Consider the following 20,586-nt stretch of genomic DNA (forward strand, 5'->3'; position numbering starts at 1 on the left):
GTTTTTATTAATTTCTCTTAATAGTTTTTCAAATATGGATGAATTAGTACAGCACTCTTTTGACTCATTTTGTTTTATATAAAACTAAGCACTCCAAAGCTGGAGCGGAATGTTTTCCTGTGTAGTGCAGTTTCCTAGTGAATTTTGTTATTAACACATCAGTTTGCAGTAGTATGCATGTGAGGTAGACTATTTTCCCGACATTTCTATTTCCAAACTACTACTCCTCCACTCCCTCTAATTCACTACTACTCCCTTCTCACTTGGAATTTTAAAAATTTCCATGAAGCACGGTGATGTAAAATTATTATTAGTATCTCACATTAAAAAATATTATAGTAATCTAGCAATAGACAATGGATACGATGTTACAAATTTTCAAACTACCATTTAGGAAATGGATACAGTACAGAGAATAGTTGTCTCTTTTTATTGTCGCTTCTTTTAATTCCTTCTCCACTTTCGACCACAACGCTCGTATTCTTTTCATGAGTGGAGTGTTCCTCTAGAGAGCTAGAAAAGGCCAATTATGAAGGCAAGTTTCGCTGGAGTTCAATTTCCAAAATATTCCTTCCCAACCTTCATCGGTCGGCCGAAACACGGGCGTGATATGGCGGGTACGTTGGAGGGTGATTTATTACACTGTTATTCTCTCTTCACAGTGTTGTTCTTCATTAAGTAGTAGTTACATTAGAGAAAAGATAGCACAAATAGATATACAACGATACAGGTGGTTTATGTTACAAATTTCAAGCCGATTACTATTGACTATTGTCTATCATTACTGTGTTTCCTGGGTGAGAGTGTAAGAACGGCACAGTATGAGAGACTACCAGCGTCGCATAGCTGCACTAATAATTAAATAAAAACATACATTATGTTGTCAAATTCTACACAGTTTCATATGTGTTTTTATTTAATTATGGAACGGTTCTACAATATTTACAGTTACTCAGTCGAATTTTTAGAACTAATAATAATACTGAGGGTGATGCCCAAATAAGCTCTTAGGCTTGTGCGTGGGTAATGAGTGAGAGGGATGATGATGAGAGATGACTACTTTTTAGGTAGATGGGAACGACGGCTTATAGTCTCTTCCGAAAAACGTAGCTACGTCTATATCGTTTTTGAATGACACTTGTGAAATTGGAACACAAACGTCCACGGGATATCTTCTTATGCTATATTTTTTCTATAGTACTATCAAGGGATATCCTCTTATGCCATCTTTTCTCTACGGTAGCACCGACCTAATCAACTCTAACATCGTTTGAAATCCTAAACAGGGTTGCAATGAAATGGCAAGTTGATGTTGAAGTCTACTGATTTATTCGGTATTGTTGTAAGCAATCCTCGTGCAGAATGAAGAGACTCCGATTGGTGGCGACGGCTCCCAGGACAACACTGTTCGACTCGAGTTTGATGAGTTGTTGGATCCCCACCTCACTGACCCTCCCCCCCGTTCTCCTGTTCCTCAGATCGCCGTCAACGGGCATCGATTGTCGGTAGACCAGCACGTGGTTCGAAGCCTCACATACAACAACGTAAGATAAATCTGAAAAAAATGAAATAGATAATTGAGAAAACTTAATTTTTGTCAGAGAAGTTCAATAATAACATTTGTAATCGCCACATATTTCCAAGTCCACAAGATGAGATTTTCCTATGAAAAACGTTCGGATTTGAATAAAACAGCTACAAGAATCGTTCTGATTGGTTCACTATAGCGTTCTTAGCTAAGAGCTTTTGGAATAATACATCAAATAATAAGGCTTATTGAAAAATAGTTATCGACTAATAAATTGATTCGTTATTTTTGCAAGAATATTACTGGTTTTGGATGCGTCAAAACCTCATTCAATGGGATACACTATAGACCAAAGAGGAAAGATAGCATAAGAAAATATCCCACGGTTTAATCGTTTACGTTCAAAATTTCAAGCCGATTTTTTGTCAACTCAAGCTGACTACTGTTTTGGCCGGGTGAGAGTCTAAAGCTGGGTTTTCGTTTGTGCTTAAATGCCGTCGTCGACCACAACAGGGTGAGGATCTCAAGTTGGGTGGATTTCAATTTGTCTAAATAACCTAAAAGATTATGTTAATCTTTGTGTTTAAACTGTGTTTATACATTTAAATGACAATATGTTGGTATTATTAGAAATGTTTTGATTCTAGAGTAATAAACACAAATGATGAAAAGTTATTTGATCAGCTGTTTTTAGAACACTTGAAATTTGGACAATATGAATGTCAACAATGCTTGTTTTCGTCGACTGCGGCAGTTTACGCCCAAACGAAAATGCATCTTAAGAACGGCACAGTATGAGAGACTACCAGCATCACATAGCTTCACGAAAAAGAACTACTAGGACTATCGGCTTGTGTTAACAGTGTAATTTGGAACATAAACGCCCATGGAATATCGCCTTATGATATCTTCCCTCTATGCTATAGACGTTCTGCTTGAATCATAAAACGAAACTTCAAATTCAAGCAATTGAGGATGGAGAAAGAATGCATGATAAAATTATTTTGTCGATTTTTGAATGGAAAGAGTGTGCAAGATAATTATTGAATTTGAAAGACAAACAATATTCTTCCGTATACTATATTAAACTATGTTATCCAATGCCAGTTACAAAAATAACTCTTAAATTAATTTTCAAACAATATAGTTTTTCAATTATTACAATAATAATTCACGTTATTGTAATTACAGCACTCACCTGGCGGACTGAGCAGGAACTTCTTGTTCTGCTTTGAAGCTTGCACATAGCCGAACGCATAGAAGGTGCCGATGTGCTGACACGGCCACGGTGCCGCCGGTGGATGGTTGACCGCTCGAGGCTGCCACACGCACGCGTCGACATCGTGGCGAATGCAAATGGCGGCTGCTGAGCTGGTCGACTGCTCAATGCTGAACAGCCATTGGTGGCCTGCTAGGGTGTACTGCAGACAAATCAAATAAGTTACTTAATAAAATGAATAATAATATAGGAATCATAAAATAAAAGTGATCTTATTTAAGTTACATGCCAGAGTGTACTGGACACAAATTATTGACACAATTAAAATGATAGCTACCTAGGCTTGGGCCCGGTTTCAAGGTTACTTTTAAATCTAATTGACAATATTTAACCAATAGATTTAATATAGATATTAAATAGTTATGGTAGTTTTATTTAGTCATACAAGCCCTTTAATTGGATTTTGAATTTGTTAGACTTGTTTTACAGTGGAATTTCTTTGTCTTTTTGTATTTTTAAATTTGTATTGATTGTATTTTTCCTTAATGGATTTCAATTTTTAAATACGGTCACTTTTTCAGAGAAGTTGAACTAAAATTCTAGTTTAAACCATTAGTTGCCTCAATTGTAACACACTATAAATGCGACCATACATTGATTAAACGGGTTGAATAGTTAAACCAACTTTGGTAGAAGCGACTCTTGATGGTTCATAACAAGGCCATACTATGCAACATCTCGGTTCAAAGAAAGAAAAATCATCTGTTGGTTTAAACCCGGAATGGAACACAACCAAAAATTATAATAAATGCGACCAAATCTCCATGTAAACCAAGATTACCGTTAAACGTAAGTGGTGCATATGGGCCCAAGTATCCTAGAAACCGGGTCCTAATGAAATAAAAGTTAGTCAAATGATAAAGCTACCTGCCAGCGTGTAATGGACACAAATCATTCACTGTGGATATGGCTTAAATCAGAGAATCAAAGGATAGCTACAGATTGTTTATTCTCTGCTTCAACGCATTCAGTTATTGTCGAACATACAAACAAACCCACAAATGGACAGCGACTCTAGCCTCAATTTGAAAGTAGGAAACTTCAACTGTTCGAGTACTGGAATTCCAATCTCAAATGAGCGTAAACTATTCAAAGTATTTACATATTTAATATAAACTATTTGAAATATATAAATTAGTTTTAGGCGAACTAGATTTTGTTTGTTTTTAACCTGGATAGTACTTTGATTGTTTTTACCTGAATAGACATATGAAAAACAGATAGAAACTAAAGGTGAAAGAATTACCTCGCCAGTGACTTCATGAGTGACACCGTCCACCCTCATGAGGACTTTGTACTCTCCAGGTGTGCTATCACAGTCCTCCAATTGTTCCATGTTGAAGGACGGGGCAGACCCACACACATCGATATCCTTTACCTGATGGATAAACAAAGTTCGGTTAATATTAGAAGCCCCTATCTAGAATATGAAAACGTATATGAGAACCCACAAATTTTATGTAATAATAATTCCGGATCTAATAAGAAACAACCACAAAGATTGTTTAGCTCTAGTACTTCAAGTCTAAACTGAACTTTTCTTTTAAAAAGGAAAAGTACTTTTTCTCAAGTCTAAGCTAGACTGTTTAGTTTAACGTATACTCAGAATTAAACGATATATTGTACAGTGGCAAAATAAACATATATTATGTGACTAGCCGTCAGGCTCGCTTCGCTCGCCATATCTGTCTAGCTAGGGGGCTCAACCCCCTGGACCCCCGACTGGATTGTCCAAAAATGAGATCAGCGGGCTCGCTTCGCTCGCCTGCATTTTTCATTTGAGCATGCTTCATTCCATCAGAAAGTCAAAGTACTGAGAAAATGCAGAAAAGCTGAGAACAACTTTGGAAAAACACTGATTTTGGGCGTATCTTTGATGAAATATTAAAGTCACCTCATCACAACATTTAAAGTCCCTATCTAAACCTCTGTACCAAATTTGAACATTTTCTGTCTATTACTTGATGAAAGAACTGAGAAAACGCAAAAAACGCTAATTTTGGGCGTATCGTTTGCGTTATTTCAAATTCCTTCCAACACTACATTATTACACCCCAGCTGAGCTTCTGAAGTAAATTTGAACATTTTCTGTTCATTTGAACCTTTATTGTTTCTCATTATATAAATAACCTGGCAAAACTTCCTCTCACTGGAAATCTATTTTGTTTGCTGATGACACGGCTCTGCATGTTTATGGTAGAAATAAAGAGGAAATGTACCAGAAAGCATCCCGCGATCTCCACTTACTCAAGGCATGGTTCGATCGACAAAATCTTAACTCTTAATATAGGAAAATCTAAATTTATAGAGATATCATTAAGAAAAATTCAGGAGCCATCAGTAGATTCAATAGTATTACATTCTTGTACAAACCCAAATAATATGCAATGTCAATGTGATCCATGAGAGAGTTAGCTCATACAAGTATTTAGGTGTAATAGTTGATGACAAATTAAAATGGTCGAACATATAATACAATTAAAAAAAAATACGAAGATCTATCTACATTTTCCTCAATCTACGTCAAATTTTATCTAAAGATGAACTGAGAAATATCTATTTTTCAACGTCCAATCTATAATATCGTCGGGTATTTTGGCTTATGGAGGTGCTTTTAAATCAATTCTCAACCCTTTAATCATTACTCAGAAACAAATAATAAAAACTGCCTTGAGTAAACCTATTCGTACTCCTACTAATGAAATATATGACGATTTTAATGTCCTAGACATAAGACAACTTTTCGTCAAGAATTTACTCCTTTACATGCATGGGCACAGTAATAATATATTCAAAAGAATAACGCATGACCGTTCTACACGCTCAGCTAATTCTTTAGGCATAGAAATCCCAAGATTAATAAGAACTCATTCAACAACCAACACGCACTATATAGCTCACATCTTGTACAGGAATATTCCTCCTATACTCCGTAATTATGACGACTGCACTCTTCTTATTTACAAGAGGAACGTTAAAAGGTGGTTAAGAGAGATCGGTAGGAACATATTGATTCCATAATCACCTCTATTTATCAGTGATTAATGATTTAATCTCGATCCTGTTGTCTTTACATATTTTTAATGTATATATTTAGTAATAATATTTATAAGCATTACTTGAAAATTTTTTCTTTTAAGCCTGCATAAATTAAAAAGCCAGCATCTTCTCTATTATTTTGATATAGGTCACATCTATCATATCATTACAACACATGCACCTAATTATTATTAGTACATATAGATTAAGTTAGAAGTATTGCACCAACAATTTGTAGTACTAAATGTAGTATTGTTTACCTGCTGATGATTAGTATAATTTTCTTGATGTAGCTCATTTATCTGAGTTTAAAATGTAACACTTAAACTTAATAATTAGTCTCATATTCTTAACGGAATTTTGAAAGTTAAAATCAATCCCTAGCTCAGCAGAGATTCATATTTTCCAATCCTATTCTAGTAAAGCTCTATATTCTGGTATCATCTAATACAGCTCTATCCATATTACTCCAAGAATTTCGATACTTCTTGATTATATATTTATTTGTAACAGACGTCAATGTCCTGGATTTACAGTACATACTGTCTACAAAGATCTATTATCTCTTGATCAAACTCTTTCTTTTCATATTTCATTAATTTCATTATTTATATAGTACAGACTCCCATCCCAACACAGCTTTGGCCTTCTTGATGAGTCGCATGAAATATTATTTTTTTTCATTTGCATTGTTGTATCTTGTAGAATGGCAAATATTCCTTTGTAATGACTTATTAATTTAATACCTTTATTGTCGTCTAGATAATAAAAATTTCTACTCTCTCCTCATGTGAATGATTTGAATTTGAATTTGATCTCGATAAAGCAAGAAAACGCTGGAAAAACGCATATTTTGGGCATATCTTTGGCGTTATTTTCAAATTCCTAACACAACATTATTACACCCTAGCTGAGCTTCTGTACTAAATTTGAACATTTTCTGTTTATTTTTCTCGATAAAGCTGAGAAAACGCAGATTTTGGGCGTATCTTTGGATATATATATATATATATATATATATATATATATATATATTTATTGGTCCGGTAGATTTTTAGTTCTGCGAGTGAGTGAGTCAGTCAGTCAGTGAGTGAGTGCCATTTCGCTTTTATATATTATATAGATAAGAGATGGTAGAGATAATTAATTAATTTTGCAACAACAATGAACTATTTATAAAAATGATTGGGGATGAAACAACATGCACAACCCAAAGCTGTTCCTTTCCTGAATTTTGATAGATATTTTCAAAGAGAAATGATAGCATAATAAGGTATCCCATGGTATAGGACGTTAATGTTTCAACGTCCACTGTTTGCTCAAGCCGATTACTGTCGACTGTTATCGATTACTGTATTGGTCGATTGAGAGTTTATAAACGACACAGTATGAGAAAATACTAGCATCACATAGCTTTACAAAAAGAACTACGTAGACTATCGGTTCAAGCAAACAATGAAACGCCCTATATGGGCTATATACTTGATATATAAAAGCGAAATGGCACTCACTCATGACTGACTGACTGACTGACTGACTGACTCACTCCTCACTCGCAGAACTAAAATCTACCGGACCAAAAACGTTCAAATTGGTAGGTATGTTCAGTTGGCCCTTTAGGGCACACTAAAATCTTTTGGCGATATTTTAACTCTAAGGGTGGTTTTTAAGGGTTTAAAGTTCTTTTAGCATGTATATTCTTCTTATTCCAATATCTTAAAATTATAATAATTGAAATGTCCATACCATATGTTAATATAGAACTATAATCTAGAGAGAGTACCTCTTCGAAACAGTTGTTCTGGTAACTAAATAAAAATTTTGTCAGGTTGGCATTAAGTTGAGTTGACTTTGATAGGTTGGCACCAAGTTGAAGATTGAAATACATTATCTAGGACCTCCTAAATACCAATTTATCCAGTCAGCCAAAATTAGCGTTTTCTCAGCTTTTCTGCGTTTCCTCACCTTTTTCAATAATTGATGGAAATATATTTAAAAAAATTCAGTACACAGGTTTAGCTGAGGTGGAAGAATTTTGTTCGCCAAAGATACACCGATATAGTAACAGGTGTTTTTCGAGATCAAATTGACATAATACGTTCAAATTCGGTACAGAGGTTCCGCTGAGGCCTACATGCAGGCGAGCAAAGCGAGCCCGCTGATCTCATTTTTGGACAATCCAGTCGGGGGTCCAGAATTCGGTACAGAGGTTCAGCTGAGGTCTACATGCAGGCGAGCGAAGCGAGCCCGCTGATCTCATTTTTGGACGATCCAGTCGGGGGTCAAGGGGGCGGAACCCCTGGCTGGACGGATATGGCGAGCGAAGTGAGCCTGACGGCTAGTACTTGATATATATTTTCTCTTACAAGGACAATTCCACGGCATTGATAATACATTCCAAATATTGTGTAATTGAAATTGACTTGTTGATATTTCTAATTTGTTACCAATGTAATGTGTTAGTTGAATGTTATTTCACTGTTTTCTTTCCTTTCTAAGATATTGAAATCAAATATATTATTTTCTCTTATGATATTTCTGAACACGTTACCATAATAGTTATAATTATACTTGTAAACTCTTACCGGAGTATCTGAACAGAGATGTGACAGCCTCTGATGAACTTCACTGACCACACTTTCGTCGAGAACCTCTTCCCCGTGACTGTCACCTGTCACAAATTCTCTCCACATAAGTCCTTTTTCTTCTTTCTGTACAGTCACTTCTAACCTGGAAGAATAGAATCAAAATGAAAATAAGTATCAACAAAATATGAAATATTTTCAATATGAAGTATCAAATTCAAGATAAATATAATACTTGAGGTTGTAGTAGTCTGAAAACATTCAGATTTATAATTTCAGTGCAAGACTCATTCCTATCGACAGTTGCTATAATGTAAATGTTACCAACTCTAGTACATGGATTTCCCATAGTTGAGTAGGTTAATTTCCAATAGAATTAAATTCCATATTTTTTATAAACTTATTGTATTGTATTTTAGATATTTTGTACTTTTTATGTTTTTAATTGCTTGTTTGTATTTTTAAAGGAAATAAATCTATTTATTATTATTATTAATGTTGATACTCACTTGTTATCTTGTAGTGTCCACAATGTTAAATCGTTATCAATGCGATGAAATAGCGATCCCGACAGAATGAGCTTCTCTTTGTATTTGAGCGAAAAGTTATTACAGGTAGCTATAATTTTGATTTCACTTTTCTCTATTTTGTTTTCAAACTCGAATGATAGTTTGATTTCTTCATCATTCTGCTGCCACTTGTACAATTTTTCAGAATCTGAAACACAAATTTGAATAATTAGCAAAATTTTGAATGATTGAATATATAAATAGAAATGAGAATAAAAATCTCAGTACCCTTTTAGAATTATTTTATCACATGTTTTAACATTTTATGAGTACTGAGATTTTTATTTTTATTTCTATTTATATTACAAGTAGCCCTATACAGAAAAGAGACAATAGGATGGAATATATTTTATCCTCAAAAAACATATTGACAACCAATGGAGAAATATATAGGCCTAAGCTATTTATTACCTAAACTCCCGATTTTTTTTGTGGGTTGGAGGGGGGTGTAGGGTCGCTCTATACCCGAAACCCCAAAAGATAGATTAGGAAACAACTTCAGAAGTGATACCTTCAGTTTCAGCTGGTGTTCAATTTTCAACTGCTCTAATATAATTTATGCTCTATTCAAATATGCTACACCATACATCCGTATAATATACGCACTAAGCTTACCTTGTCTAAATACAGCATTGTAATGCGTATATGGATATATATATATAGGCATTACAATGCTGTATTTAGACAAAGTAAGCTCCGGTAATGAGTGCTGTGAAAAAACGAAGTTTGTTGGCGCATGCGCAAACGAAGCCATAACTTTACCGGAACCCGAACTGGGGCTACGGTTACCGTAACTGTGGCCACTGCGTTTATTAATATTATAGAAACCTTCTCTTCTCACTTGACTGCACATTTTTCCCCTTTTCAACACGAAATTTCCCTGGTTCATATATGAATAGTTTCTGGAAAACTATTAGCTTTTGTTTTTCCTTTTAGTATGAGATCGGAAACCAAGTTGTGAGCATTTAACATTCTGCATAGCATAACAAGCCATAAAATCATCCATTAAAACCATCATTAGCAACTAACAAATGTCATTGACACTAACAATCCCATCTTATTTAGAATCATTTTCTGTCTTACTATCGTCTGTGAGACGATTCGTCGTCTAAATTGCCTTCTGCATATTCCATTTTTCCGTCAGTTGACCAATATCTTATAATTAATTATTAAAAAAGTTGTTATATAGATTAATATTGTAAATATGGGAACGATATGGAGGTACTTCCTCGTTTATAAGTCCCGTGTCCCTGGAAGCATTGTCACTGGAAAAATAATAGATGACATTGCGAAGTCTTCACAATATACTGTACATTCATAATGGCCCTTCTCATCAATTTTAAAGTTGTTAAAGTTGTATTCATGAGCGAGGTCTACTGTTCGCAGAACTACTAGTATCTATCAATGTATAAATAAATAAATGAATATTACGCCTTATTCATTTTTTACACAAAGATTCTCAGCAGAACATCAGTCGAAGAAAAAATAAATCAGCTTGTAGAGGAATAGAGAGAGAAAATGAAACGGTTCCTGATCGGTGGTCTTAAAAACTAGAAAAAATTTACACTATTAACACTGGCCGAATTGAGCTCAGCACAATAATAGATATAAATCAGTTTACGTAAATGGAATTCTACTTCCAATTAAAAGAAAGGGTACAAGGCGAATGCCACAAATACATAATAGATAATGAAGTAAATTTACCCGGAATATTGCTCTTCTTGTCGTCAATCTCCTCAACAATGACTGGATTTTCTGAGTCAGAAATAAACTTGAAAGGAGACTCATTTACCAAGTAGATGTTTTTGCATCCAGGTTCCAAGGTTATATAGTCTGGTAACCCAGCACCTTGTAACTGACGGATATTTTTCATCGACCAACTTCCAGAAGATTCTGAAACAGTTATGATAAGCAAATTTCTGGTTAATTGAGTGTTTAGGAGAAGACATGTGTACAAAATTGAGTTTTTTCGAAATGTTGAAAAAATTTATTATCAAAGTAAGGAAAAATCGTAATCGAAGTAGGATAAAATCAAATCGATAAAAATGAATAGCCTGATAACAAACATAATAAAAATCGAAGTGGGAGTCAAATAATTATTGAAGTAGGAAGCAAATTGATTATCGGAATAAGAGAAAAACCTCTCTGTGTTTTTTTACTCCAAGTATGTTCACATAGTGGACGCAGACTGGATGAGACTAGAGTAAGTATAATTCGTTAATGTAACTAGGGATTTGAAACAAAACTGTGTGAGCCAATCTGATAAGAAGACAAAATATCAATTTGATATCAGAATACAAGAATATACAAGATTTTGGGTTCTCAAGAAAGGATTGATTCATTCAAACACAATGCAACACATATTTTCATGACTAATTTTGAAAAATGTACAACTTCATGATCTTGGATTAACCATCGTTTCCCAGTGGTTCGAAACCCACCTAAAACTTTAGGCCCAACTCTCATAATCATCCACCTAATTACCCACTCAAAAGCATAGAGCTCATGTGGGCATCAACCTCAGAAAAAAAACTTACCTTGTAGCAATGATAACCAGTCGATAACTGTTACATAACGATTGGATGGATCACATTCCTTGGAATCTTCTTCTGATTTCACATGAACAGCCAAACAGTGAAGGACACATTGAGAATTGGTTTCCTCACACTGACTGTCATACACAACAAAAGGCGTTTCCTTTCCGATCACCTCCTCGCTATAGTTCGCCTGAGAAATGATTGAACAATGTGTAACAAAAAACGCATAGGAATTCATAGTTTTATAACATGAGCAAATCACATAAGTGTAACATAAGTAGACCTATAACGCTCCTTGTCCAACGTTCATCCATTTTATGGTAGTAGTTACTGTGAATAGATGTTATTATGTAGCTTTTGGATTCTCACACATGCATTATTATTCACACCGGTTTCTTCTTCTAGTGAAAATACTATTTTCTGGAATAATCGAATGTAAGGTCCAAAATAAAGGACTACTGACCGAACAAACTCGACCCAACTTTACAGAACGCACGGCCTCTTATGGGGCAGACCATATAAGCGAAATCAGACTCGTTTAGTCTACCCAATAAAAGCGTCAAGTCTGCTCCATAAGTTCGCGTTCTGTGATCAGCGAAAAATCTACCGAAAAATTCGGTCGTGTTTATTCGGTTCTTATAGTATGGGCTTCAGAGAGGGCTGGGATCTCCTGGGGAACGAATTAAGGTAGCCACTCTATTCGTTACTTCTAAAGTGAAGAAACGTATAACAAATATAAAGAAAAACACTTCTAAAATGATACTCTAGTTCTATTCATTGTTCTCCGAGCTGACAATATTTGCCTACAATCAGATTCACGTTTTCAAATCTGTGGATTTAATTAGCGAGCGTACAAACGTACTTGTCACAATTTCTTTTCCAACGCCTACTGTAGTAGATAGCTGTGATTCAAGTCATCCCACTGTATCTGATTTGATATTGATTGTTAAATCTTGTTAATAGGATCAATTCTTTCTCAAGTGTATTATATTCATCAAGAAAAATACATCTTCGTGATTTATTTACTTCACGATTGAGATAAAAATATTCTGGTAGCCTAGTCCATTATATTTCTACATAGCAGCCAAATATTCCTAGCAATTTCAATCGGCATTCCAACACTAAATAGATAATTTCCTGGACATTTCAACTTGAAAATGACCAATGGTCGAAACTAGTCAAAATCAAATCAAATAAAATAAAATTTATTCATCAAAAACAATTACATAAAAAACAATTAAATTACAAATTAGAATACTATAACAATTAAAACAATAAAGATTTATGCATTGTATGATTTCTCAATACGTAAAGATAATTCAATGAATAGATATACACCCCACTATAAATTATATGTGTTGGGGTATAAGTTATTAGTTGCTTGTTGCGTGTTATAATTAATATTTACAAACTTCATTCACTGATATGGGATTAAAGTTTTTTATAATACAATTAGTAAAAATTTATAATACAAACAAAATTATGAAATTAGTGGATGAATATTAATGTTCTATTGAGGATAATACTAAGAAAGTTAATTATATTAAAGGATAATTAACTTTCTTAGTATTATCCTTAATAGAACATTAATATTTATCTACTAATTTCAACTAATTCAAATAATTTCACCAGTCCTTGAAATGTTTTAAAGTTTTTTATTAAAGGGTACTACAAGTTTTTATATTGTTTTTATTTATTTGAAGTAGTCATTAAAATTGTTTTTATTCATTTGAAGTAGTATTCTAATATTCTATTAATGAAGTAGCCAATATAAGTGAAGTGTTTTTATAATTTCTTGGCTATTTGGAAACGGTGTGGTGTTGGAAATGGATAGATTATTTGCTTTTCTGATGACAGGCAAGGATAGCAAACCAATGATAACCAGATGCTGACTTCAAAACGTGCACTCCACTAGATCTGGGTAGCTAGCCTTGCAAAATGTCTGGATTAGGCCCGTATGATCGATAAAAGTTAAAGTTTGATGCTAGTTTAAACCATCAGCTCACTCAATTAAGCCACATTGTAATAAATACGACCATAAGCTTAGTAACCATGCGACCTTCTAATACTAGATTAGTTTTAATTAAATTGCTATTGAGCATATGGGCCTTGGTAGTGTCATGAGTTACTTTTACAAAGCAATCTAATTGTAGAATATTTCGTTGATTTTGTTCATTGGAAATTGGATGATTTGATTTCGATTTGAGAGTGTATACATTAAATTTCAAGTAAACGCACCTCCCAAGTTGTCTTCCTGGAAATAATATGAAGTGTCCCAGCTCCATCCGCTACTACAGCCAAGTCTTGAGATGGAAACGATATGGAAGGGAAGTAATGACCAGGTGCTCGTTTGTGATTGCTTGGAATTTCCCATACGGCTTCTGTTTTCTCCACCAAATCTGACTGTAGCAACATGAAAATGACAATCAGTTACTAATAAATTAACAGGCTTCAAGTTGGTTCTAAATGAGTAGCTCAAGCTCCAAACCATGTGAAAATTTGTTAATTTTATTAGAAAAATTTACATTAGTAACAATAATATTATTGAATACTCACTTCGTTCATGACAATTTTTTGAATTCTCCAGTCTCTATCGATGAAATATAAGTGACCCGCGTTCCATTTATCCGCAATTAAGTAGTTATGAAGGCTGAATAGTTTTGCATAAAGGAACGAATATTGATCATCACTAGGAGATACTTGATCAACGCCTGAAAAAGGAAGAGACAATTTAAAAACAAAAATCCTATTATATTAAGCGAGCAATTTCTGTATTTATATATCTGGTTATTTTTATATCTGGTTTTTTATGGATCTCATATATATTATATCTTATATTTTTTTGTTTTCAAATGTTTGAACAGAAACTTGAACCTGAATTCAAGTGTATGGAACATAACCTACTTTCTGGACTATTTATGGTGTATAAATCAAAATTCGGAAAGAAATAGTTTTGGGCTGTGCCTGTTAGTACTTCCCCAATCATTTTAAAAAAATGTGTTCGGTTAATCAAAAGTCAATGAATAAATAACGAGCGAAGCTCGGTGCCCCGATATTATGTATAATACGAAATCATTTTTATGAGTAACTTTGAACATAGAGATAAGATAGCTGTATGTTTTGAATTTTTTTTCATTGGATGAATAACATCAATTTATCAAAATTAAGAAGAAAAATGTTGTATTGTGTCTGTAACATTCTGTATCTGTTGCATGGATTGATTTTATAGATAACTTGTTGAGTGAATGATACATTTATTGATTTTATTAATACATTGAAGGCTTGTTGAAAAGAAGAACATAGAATACATGTTTAAGAAATATAACAGACATTGAGCTTGAATAGGCCTGTCTTAATTTGTCTTAATTCAGGCCTGTCTTGATAAACTGTTTTAATCTCAATATGAAATCGAACTAGAGAATTTTTTGAACTTTGACGAATTATAACTTTGTTTTTGTTAATTCAACTTACCCTTTTCGAAGGCAAGATTATAGGATGGTATGCTTGCCAAGGATAACTTGTAGCCATTGAAGTTTGGATTCAGTAGACTTTTGTCTGGTCGTAGCTCCGACAACTTCTTCATTGTAACAGTTTCTGAAAAATATCAAGGGTACGAAAAATATAAAATAAGGTTACTTGTGATTTTCTATAATAACATTTTGTACGCTAAAGTGTAAAGCAATGAAAATCTAAAAATTAAGAAACCCTGGGATATCAAGGGCTATGGATGAGTCTAAGGTGTGATTCAATGCCAACTCAAGGTGAAAGAGAGCAAAACAGAGCAAATAATATTTTCTCTCAACAATGTAAGTACTGGTATCCTGAATTTGAATGATGATGCTTTCAAGCCTATAAAGTTACTAGGAATGTACTTAGACAGTAAACTCAGCTGGGAGTATCACCTAGTGAATTTATGTAAAAAGCTTCCTAGAGTAACATTTCTCCTACGAAGACTGATATATTGTGTAAACCTAGATGTGATTAAATTGATATACTTTTGTCTCTTCCATTCACACATGATTTATGGAGTTAAACTGTGGGGCAACTCAAAAAAAAAAAACATTTATATGGCAAAAGAAAGCACGTAGAGTTATATTTGGTATGTAGAGGAATTTTTGTTGAACACAAAATTATCACCTCACCTTGTTTATATTTATATATATTATAGTTTAATCTCCGTTAAGAAAAATCTGTCTAATTTTAATAAAAATATTTCTGTACATCACATTACACTAGACATAGGGATGATATAACTACAGTTAGATTGACTGAAACTCTGAAAAGTCATAAGTACGGTACCTACAAATTCGCATGTTTAATTTACTAGGTACTAGATAAAGTTGAACAGTTACCATTGAAAACGTCTTGTATTGCAGTTGATAAATGGCTCAAGTCTGAAGATTTCTATTCTGTTAATGAGTAGGTACCTGGAATATTTCAATGTGTGTGTGTGTGTGTGTGTGTGTGTGTGTGTGTGTGTGTGTGTGTGTGTGTGTGTGTGTGTGTGTGTGGTGTGTGTGTGTGTGTGTGTGTGTGTGTGTGAATTTGATCGTTTGTATAGTCTACCTTGTGATATTTTACGAATTATTGTCGAAGCCTATTGCTTACATTTTGTAATGTTGTTTTATGGACAGTAAAATTCTTGATTCTTGAGTAGCGGTAGAGATAGTAGGCTACTGCTACTAATATATATTGCTGATATCCAGGCTAACAGCTGTTTCTGAATGAGGGGAAATCGCAGGAGCTGATGTGTACTTTTAGTAGAGCCGGTCTAAATGCTGAACAAGTTACTCTGCTTGGCTTTACTATTGATAATCAACTTAGGTGGGAGCAGTACTTAAATAGAGTATCCAAGAAGCTTTCAAGAGTATTATATATATCATGATAAATCAGCTTGGTATGACTGTTGTTCCATCAAGTATTCAACAGCCACATCCAAAATGGCAAACTGCTACACTGGGGACACTCGGCTCACGCAGGTCTGTTAAATACAAGGGACAAAACTTGGACAGTTGCTGAATCAAACACCACAAACTAGAATAGTGTGAATCACTCATTACAGATTCTATGACATATTAAAAATAGGGAGTTCTTTATTAAACACCCTGTACAACCACAGTGATCTCAACACCACCAGACTCTTGCCAATCTTGTCAACAAAGTATGTTGTTTTGTAACAATTAGTCAAAGTATGACTATAGAGTATGTGTGATTAATACGTGACCTATCCCAAAATTCATGGGCAATGATAGTGTACCTAAATGATATAGACTAGAAAAAGTAGCTTATTTATTGTATAGTGATTAAAGTGACTTCTGTTGTCTTCCCGCAATGCGCTGACCGGGACGAATCTTCATTGATATAAGATTAATGAATTGTTAAAATTATATCGTAATTAATGGTTTATAAGCGCCACAAAAGTGTCATGGAATAACGTGATCATCAAAATACGTTACATTTAATGCAAGCAATCGGATGAACAACAATTAACGGGATAAAAATAAAAATAATGAATTGAGTGATTGTGCACCACTAAAAAGAAAACTCACCAACTTCTAAAAGGGGTAAAAAACTGAAGTTGGATTGAACGTAGGAATAGAGCAATAAATACTTTACTTGATTACAAACTTCAAAATTAAACTTGTGGAATTATTCCAACAACACTCACGTCAACGTCTGCTGTTTAGTGTTTATCATTTTTAGGTTAGAAAATCAGCAGACAAGTGGAAAGTTTATTGACTGCTTCGCGGAATTTGTCCGCATGCGCATAAAAAGGCGTTTATTGTGTCTATAATTCTATGTCTAGAATACCGTAATGAAATGTTTCCTGCCAAATCATTCAACAAAGTAGACTGTTCAGTAGATAGTCTTTCAAGGTACTTTAACAACGTACTTGCTTTTTTATTTTTCAAAAAAAAATTATAAAATTTTTATCTTTGGTTATGTGACTGCTGTTGAGTTTTTGCAGCCTTTTTCTTAGAATTTTAAAATTTAGTCCCCTTCCCACAAATGCAAGTATTATAATAATAATTGACCGAGCGAAGTGAGGTCTAAGATTCAAGTCGACGGTTTGACATTTTTCTTAATGTTTAAATGTTTATATATTTATATGTTGCGCTTGCGCATTTACGGCGAAACGCGGTAATAGATTTTCATGAAATTTGACAGGTATATATGTTCCGGACAGCCTAAAGACTTTGAGGGATTCACGGACAACAATCCACAGAAAGCTGAAAAAATACCTCATTGCAAGACCGTACTATGCAGTGACCGAATTTATTGAGGAGCATACGTACCACCACCTTAGAGTATAGTGCAGGATACTCTATACACCTTGACGACTCTGACAGAGGAGACCAAATCCATTGACGATTCCCCGATCCCAGGACCGTGAGGAAGACATCAGAAGTAAGTAAGTAAGTAAGTAAGTTCCTTTTTAAATTGCGCGTCGACGTATATACAAGGTTTTCGGAAATTTTGCATTTCAAGGAAAATATAAAAGTAAAAAGGAGCCTCCTTCATACGCCAATATTAAAGTAAAAATCAGACTATAGAATATTATTTCATCATAAATCAGCTGACTAGTGATTACACAGATGTGTGGAGAAGCCAGTCTATTACTGTATTCGTATAAGGTCTATAGTTTCAATCAAAGACATTAAAGACGTATGCATCTTTAAGGTGGGTTTACACCAAAGTTATCAACAAAATGGTTATAACTTAATTCTTATAGATTCTATTAGATTGAACGGAAGTTGACAAACACATATGTGTTCATCATGTGTATGATAAGTTATGTTCAATCTAACTACCGTACTTGATCTAAAAGGATTGAGTTATTGACATTTTTTTAATAAATTTGGTTTAATCGCAGCTTAAAGGTCTTTGGTTTCAATATTTTGTTTTGCAGTCATGGTATTTTTATTCTCACATTTGAAAAAACCAATTTAATAGATGAATAAAAATAAACAAATGAACTAATTAATGTTGGAGAAATTATAATATTTTTGATTCTAAAAAAAAATTCATCAGATAGAAAGATCATCACGGAACTGGATGAATTATATCATATTGTAAGCACGATGAGGAACGGCGGGAGATGCCTCCACCAAATATGTAAGCACGATGTGCCTTCACCAAATATGTAAGGAGGGAAAAAACTATGATAACTTTTGTTAGGGAAAAAACTATTATAACGAAAAAGAACAGAATAACTAGAACTTTAATTAATGAATCTTTATCATATATACATTTGAACAAAACAAGATTAATTTGATTATAAAAACATTATTGATATGAATTTTATGGGGAAAACACTCGCTTGCTGCTAATGATGATTCAATGTTTGTGGCTATGAAAATTTAAGAACAATGAATCAGTAGTCACCTACCTTTTTTGAAATGGCTTCCCACTTTGGCATCCACTGGTATTTCGCGACTTTAGTATTTTAAAAAAACAAATATTAACTGAACCAATGAATAGGCTCAGAACCCGTCTCCCTTAACAATACAATTATTTTTATACTGCCCGATCTGTGACATAATAACTGTATTATTAAACGAACCGAAATCTAGCCTTTTTCACTGGATCAGCCGGACTTAACTTTCAGTCCTATCGAACGAGCTCACACACACCGACTAAAAGTAAAATTTTGGGTATTAAATATAACTCAGTCAATGCCAAACATGAAAGCCATTTCAAGTACATATTTTTATCAGTCGCACAAGCGGCACGTTTGTTATTAAAAACAAAAAAAAGAGAAGCTACGTTAATTTTTACAACAAATGAAATAAACAATCCTTCTGTCGATGACAAAGATTGTTCAAAGACAAAAACACTGTTCATTAAACTTTTTCAATTTAAAACTCTAAAATCCTGATCAATATGAGATAAATATATGATTCATATATATGTCCCATATGACCAGGTGACACATCACCCATCTCGCTGAAAGACTCGTCCCTGAGTCTGTAGTCAAGAGGGGAACAAAAAAATAATAAATAATAATTAAACAAAATGATATACTCCGGAAACAAACGTGTGCCTGATTGACTTGATAATGCTACTATACATTGAAATCAAACATTTACATAGAAAGGTAGGTTACTCAAACTAAATTACAAAGATGAAATCCAACAACCACATTGGAAAGTAGTCTACTCAAACTGATTTACAAACATTCAAATCAAATTCAAATTGAAACTATGCTGTACAATAACATTGATTAAATATGAAACTAACTTTCAATATTATACACATACACATTAATAATATACATTGCACTTTAAGCTCCAAATTTCAATTCATTCCATTAATTGGGAGATGAGATATCGAGTACACAGTTGCACATACACACACACACACACATACACACACACACACACACACACACACACACACACACACACACACACACACACACACACACACACACACACACAAACAAACAGACCAATACCCAAAAACCACTTTTTTGGACTCATTTTTTTGTAAATGACACTCACCACTTTTTTTGAAACGTATAGAAATTTGGAAATTGGGGAACCTTAATTTTTTTCGGAAAGCAAAAATATTAAAACTAATGTCTTCTATTTGTTAAGCTATGGATCCGCGTATGTGCTACAAATTTTTAATACTACCCTATAATCTCTTCTATCTGACAAGACAACGCCTTAAGCTGGGTTTACACCAAAGTTATTAACAAAATGTCAATAACTCGATCCTTATAAATTATATTAGATTGAATGGAACTTGACAAACACATGTTCATCATGTGTATGATAAGTTATGTTCAATTTAATAGAATCTATAGGGATTAAGTGTTTTACATTTTGTTAATAACTTTGGTGTAAACGCAGCTTTACTGATTCTACAATGAACCTAATCATACTATCACAATTCCTCTGATATTAATGCGATTATTAATGCATACTATTCATCCATTAAAAAAATATTAGTACTATTTTCAATTGTTGAGCCACAGCTCAGTCCTTACTATCAAAATTTCTTTATACATTTCTTTATACTGAGTATCATGTAGGCCTACTAA

General features: G+C 33.7%; 1 protein-coding gene and 1 long non-coding RNA gene across 2 annotated transcripts in view; one reads left to right on the plus strand and one right to left on the minus strand.

The window, feature by feature from the left end:
* On the minus strand, window positions 1-17,283 carry LOC111063354 (nudC domain-containing protein 1). The gene is made up of 11 exons (XM_039419541.1): window positions 17,087-17,283; window positions 15,009-15,131; window positions 14,094-14,248; window positions 13,776-13,940; window positions 11,538-11,727; window positions 10,705-10,893; window positions 8,941-9,148; window positions 8,432-8,576; window positions 4,054-4,185; window positions 2,727-2,949; window positions 1-1,555 (listed from the first exon to the last, which is right to left on the minus strand). The coding sequence occupies exons 2-11, from the start codon at window positions 15,118-15,120 to the stop codon at window positions 1,320-1,322; spliced, it is 1,755 nt and encodes a 584-aa protein (XP_039275475.1). The 5' UTR covers window positions 15,121-15,131; window positions 17,087-17,283; the 3' UTR covers window positions 1-1,319.
* LOC120349436 overlaps window positions 15,978-20,586 on the plus strand; it is a 15,855-nt gene continuing 11,246 nt past the window's right edge. The window contains exon 1 of the long non-coding RNA XR_005570347.1: window positions 15,978-16,029. This is a non-coding gene — a long non-coding RNA (uncharacterized LOC120349436). The remainder of the gene's footprint in view (window positions 16,030-20,586) is intronic.

The sequence above is a fragment of the Nilaparvata lugens genome, chromosome 1, assembly GCF_014356525.2.
Source record: "Nilaparvata lugens isolate BPH chromosome 1, ASM1435652v1, whole genome shotgun sequence".
Classification (NCBI taxonomy): domain Eukaryota; kingdom Metazoa; phylum Arthropoda; class Insecta; order Hemiptera; family Delphacidae; genus Nilaparvata; species Nilaparvata lugens.

What these genes read in the sequence shown, in the direction of transcription:
- LOC111063354 (XM_039419541.1), bottom strand. Translation starts at nt 15,120, where the DNA reads ATGAAGAAGTTGTCGGAGCTACGACCAGACAAAAGTCTACTGAATCCA. An exon ending in TAATCTTGCCTTCGAAAAGG is followed by an intron (nt 14,249 to 15,008) that starts GTAAGTTGAATT and finishes TTCCTTTTTCAG; the next exon opens with GCGTTGATCAAGTATCTCCT. An exon ending in CTGGTTATCATTGCTACAAG is followed by an intron (nt 10,894 to 11,537) that starts GTAAGTTTTTTT and finishes TAACTGTTTCAG; the next exon opens with AATCTTCTGGAAGTTGGTCG.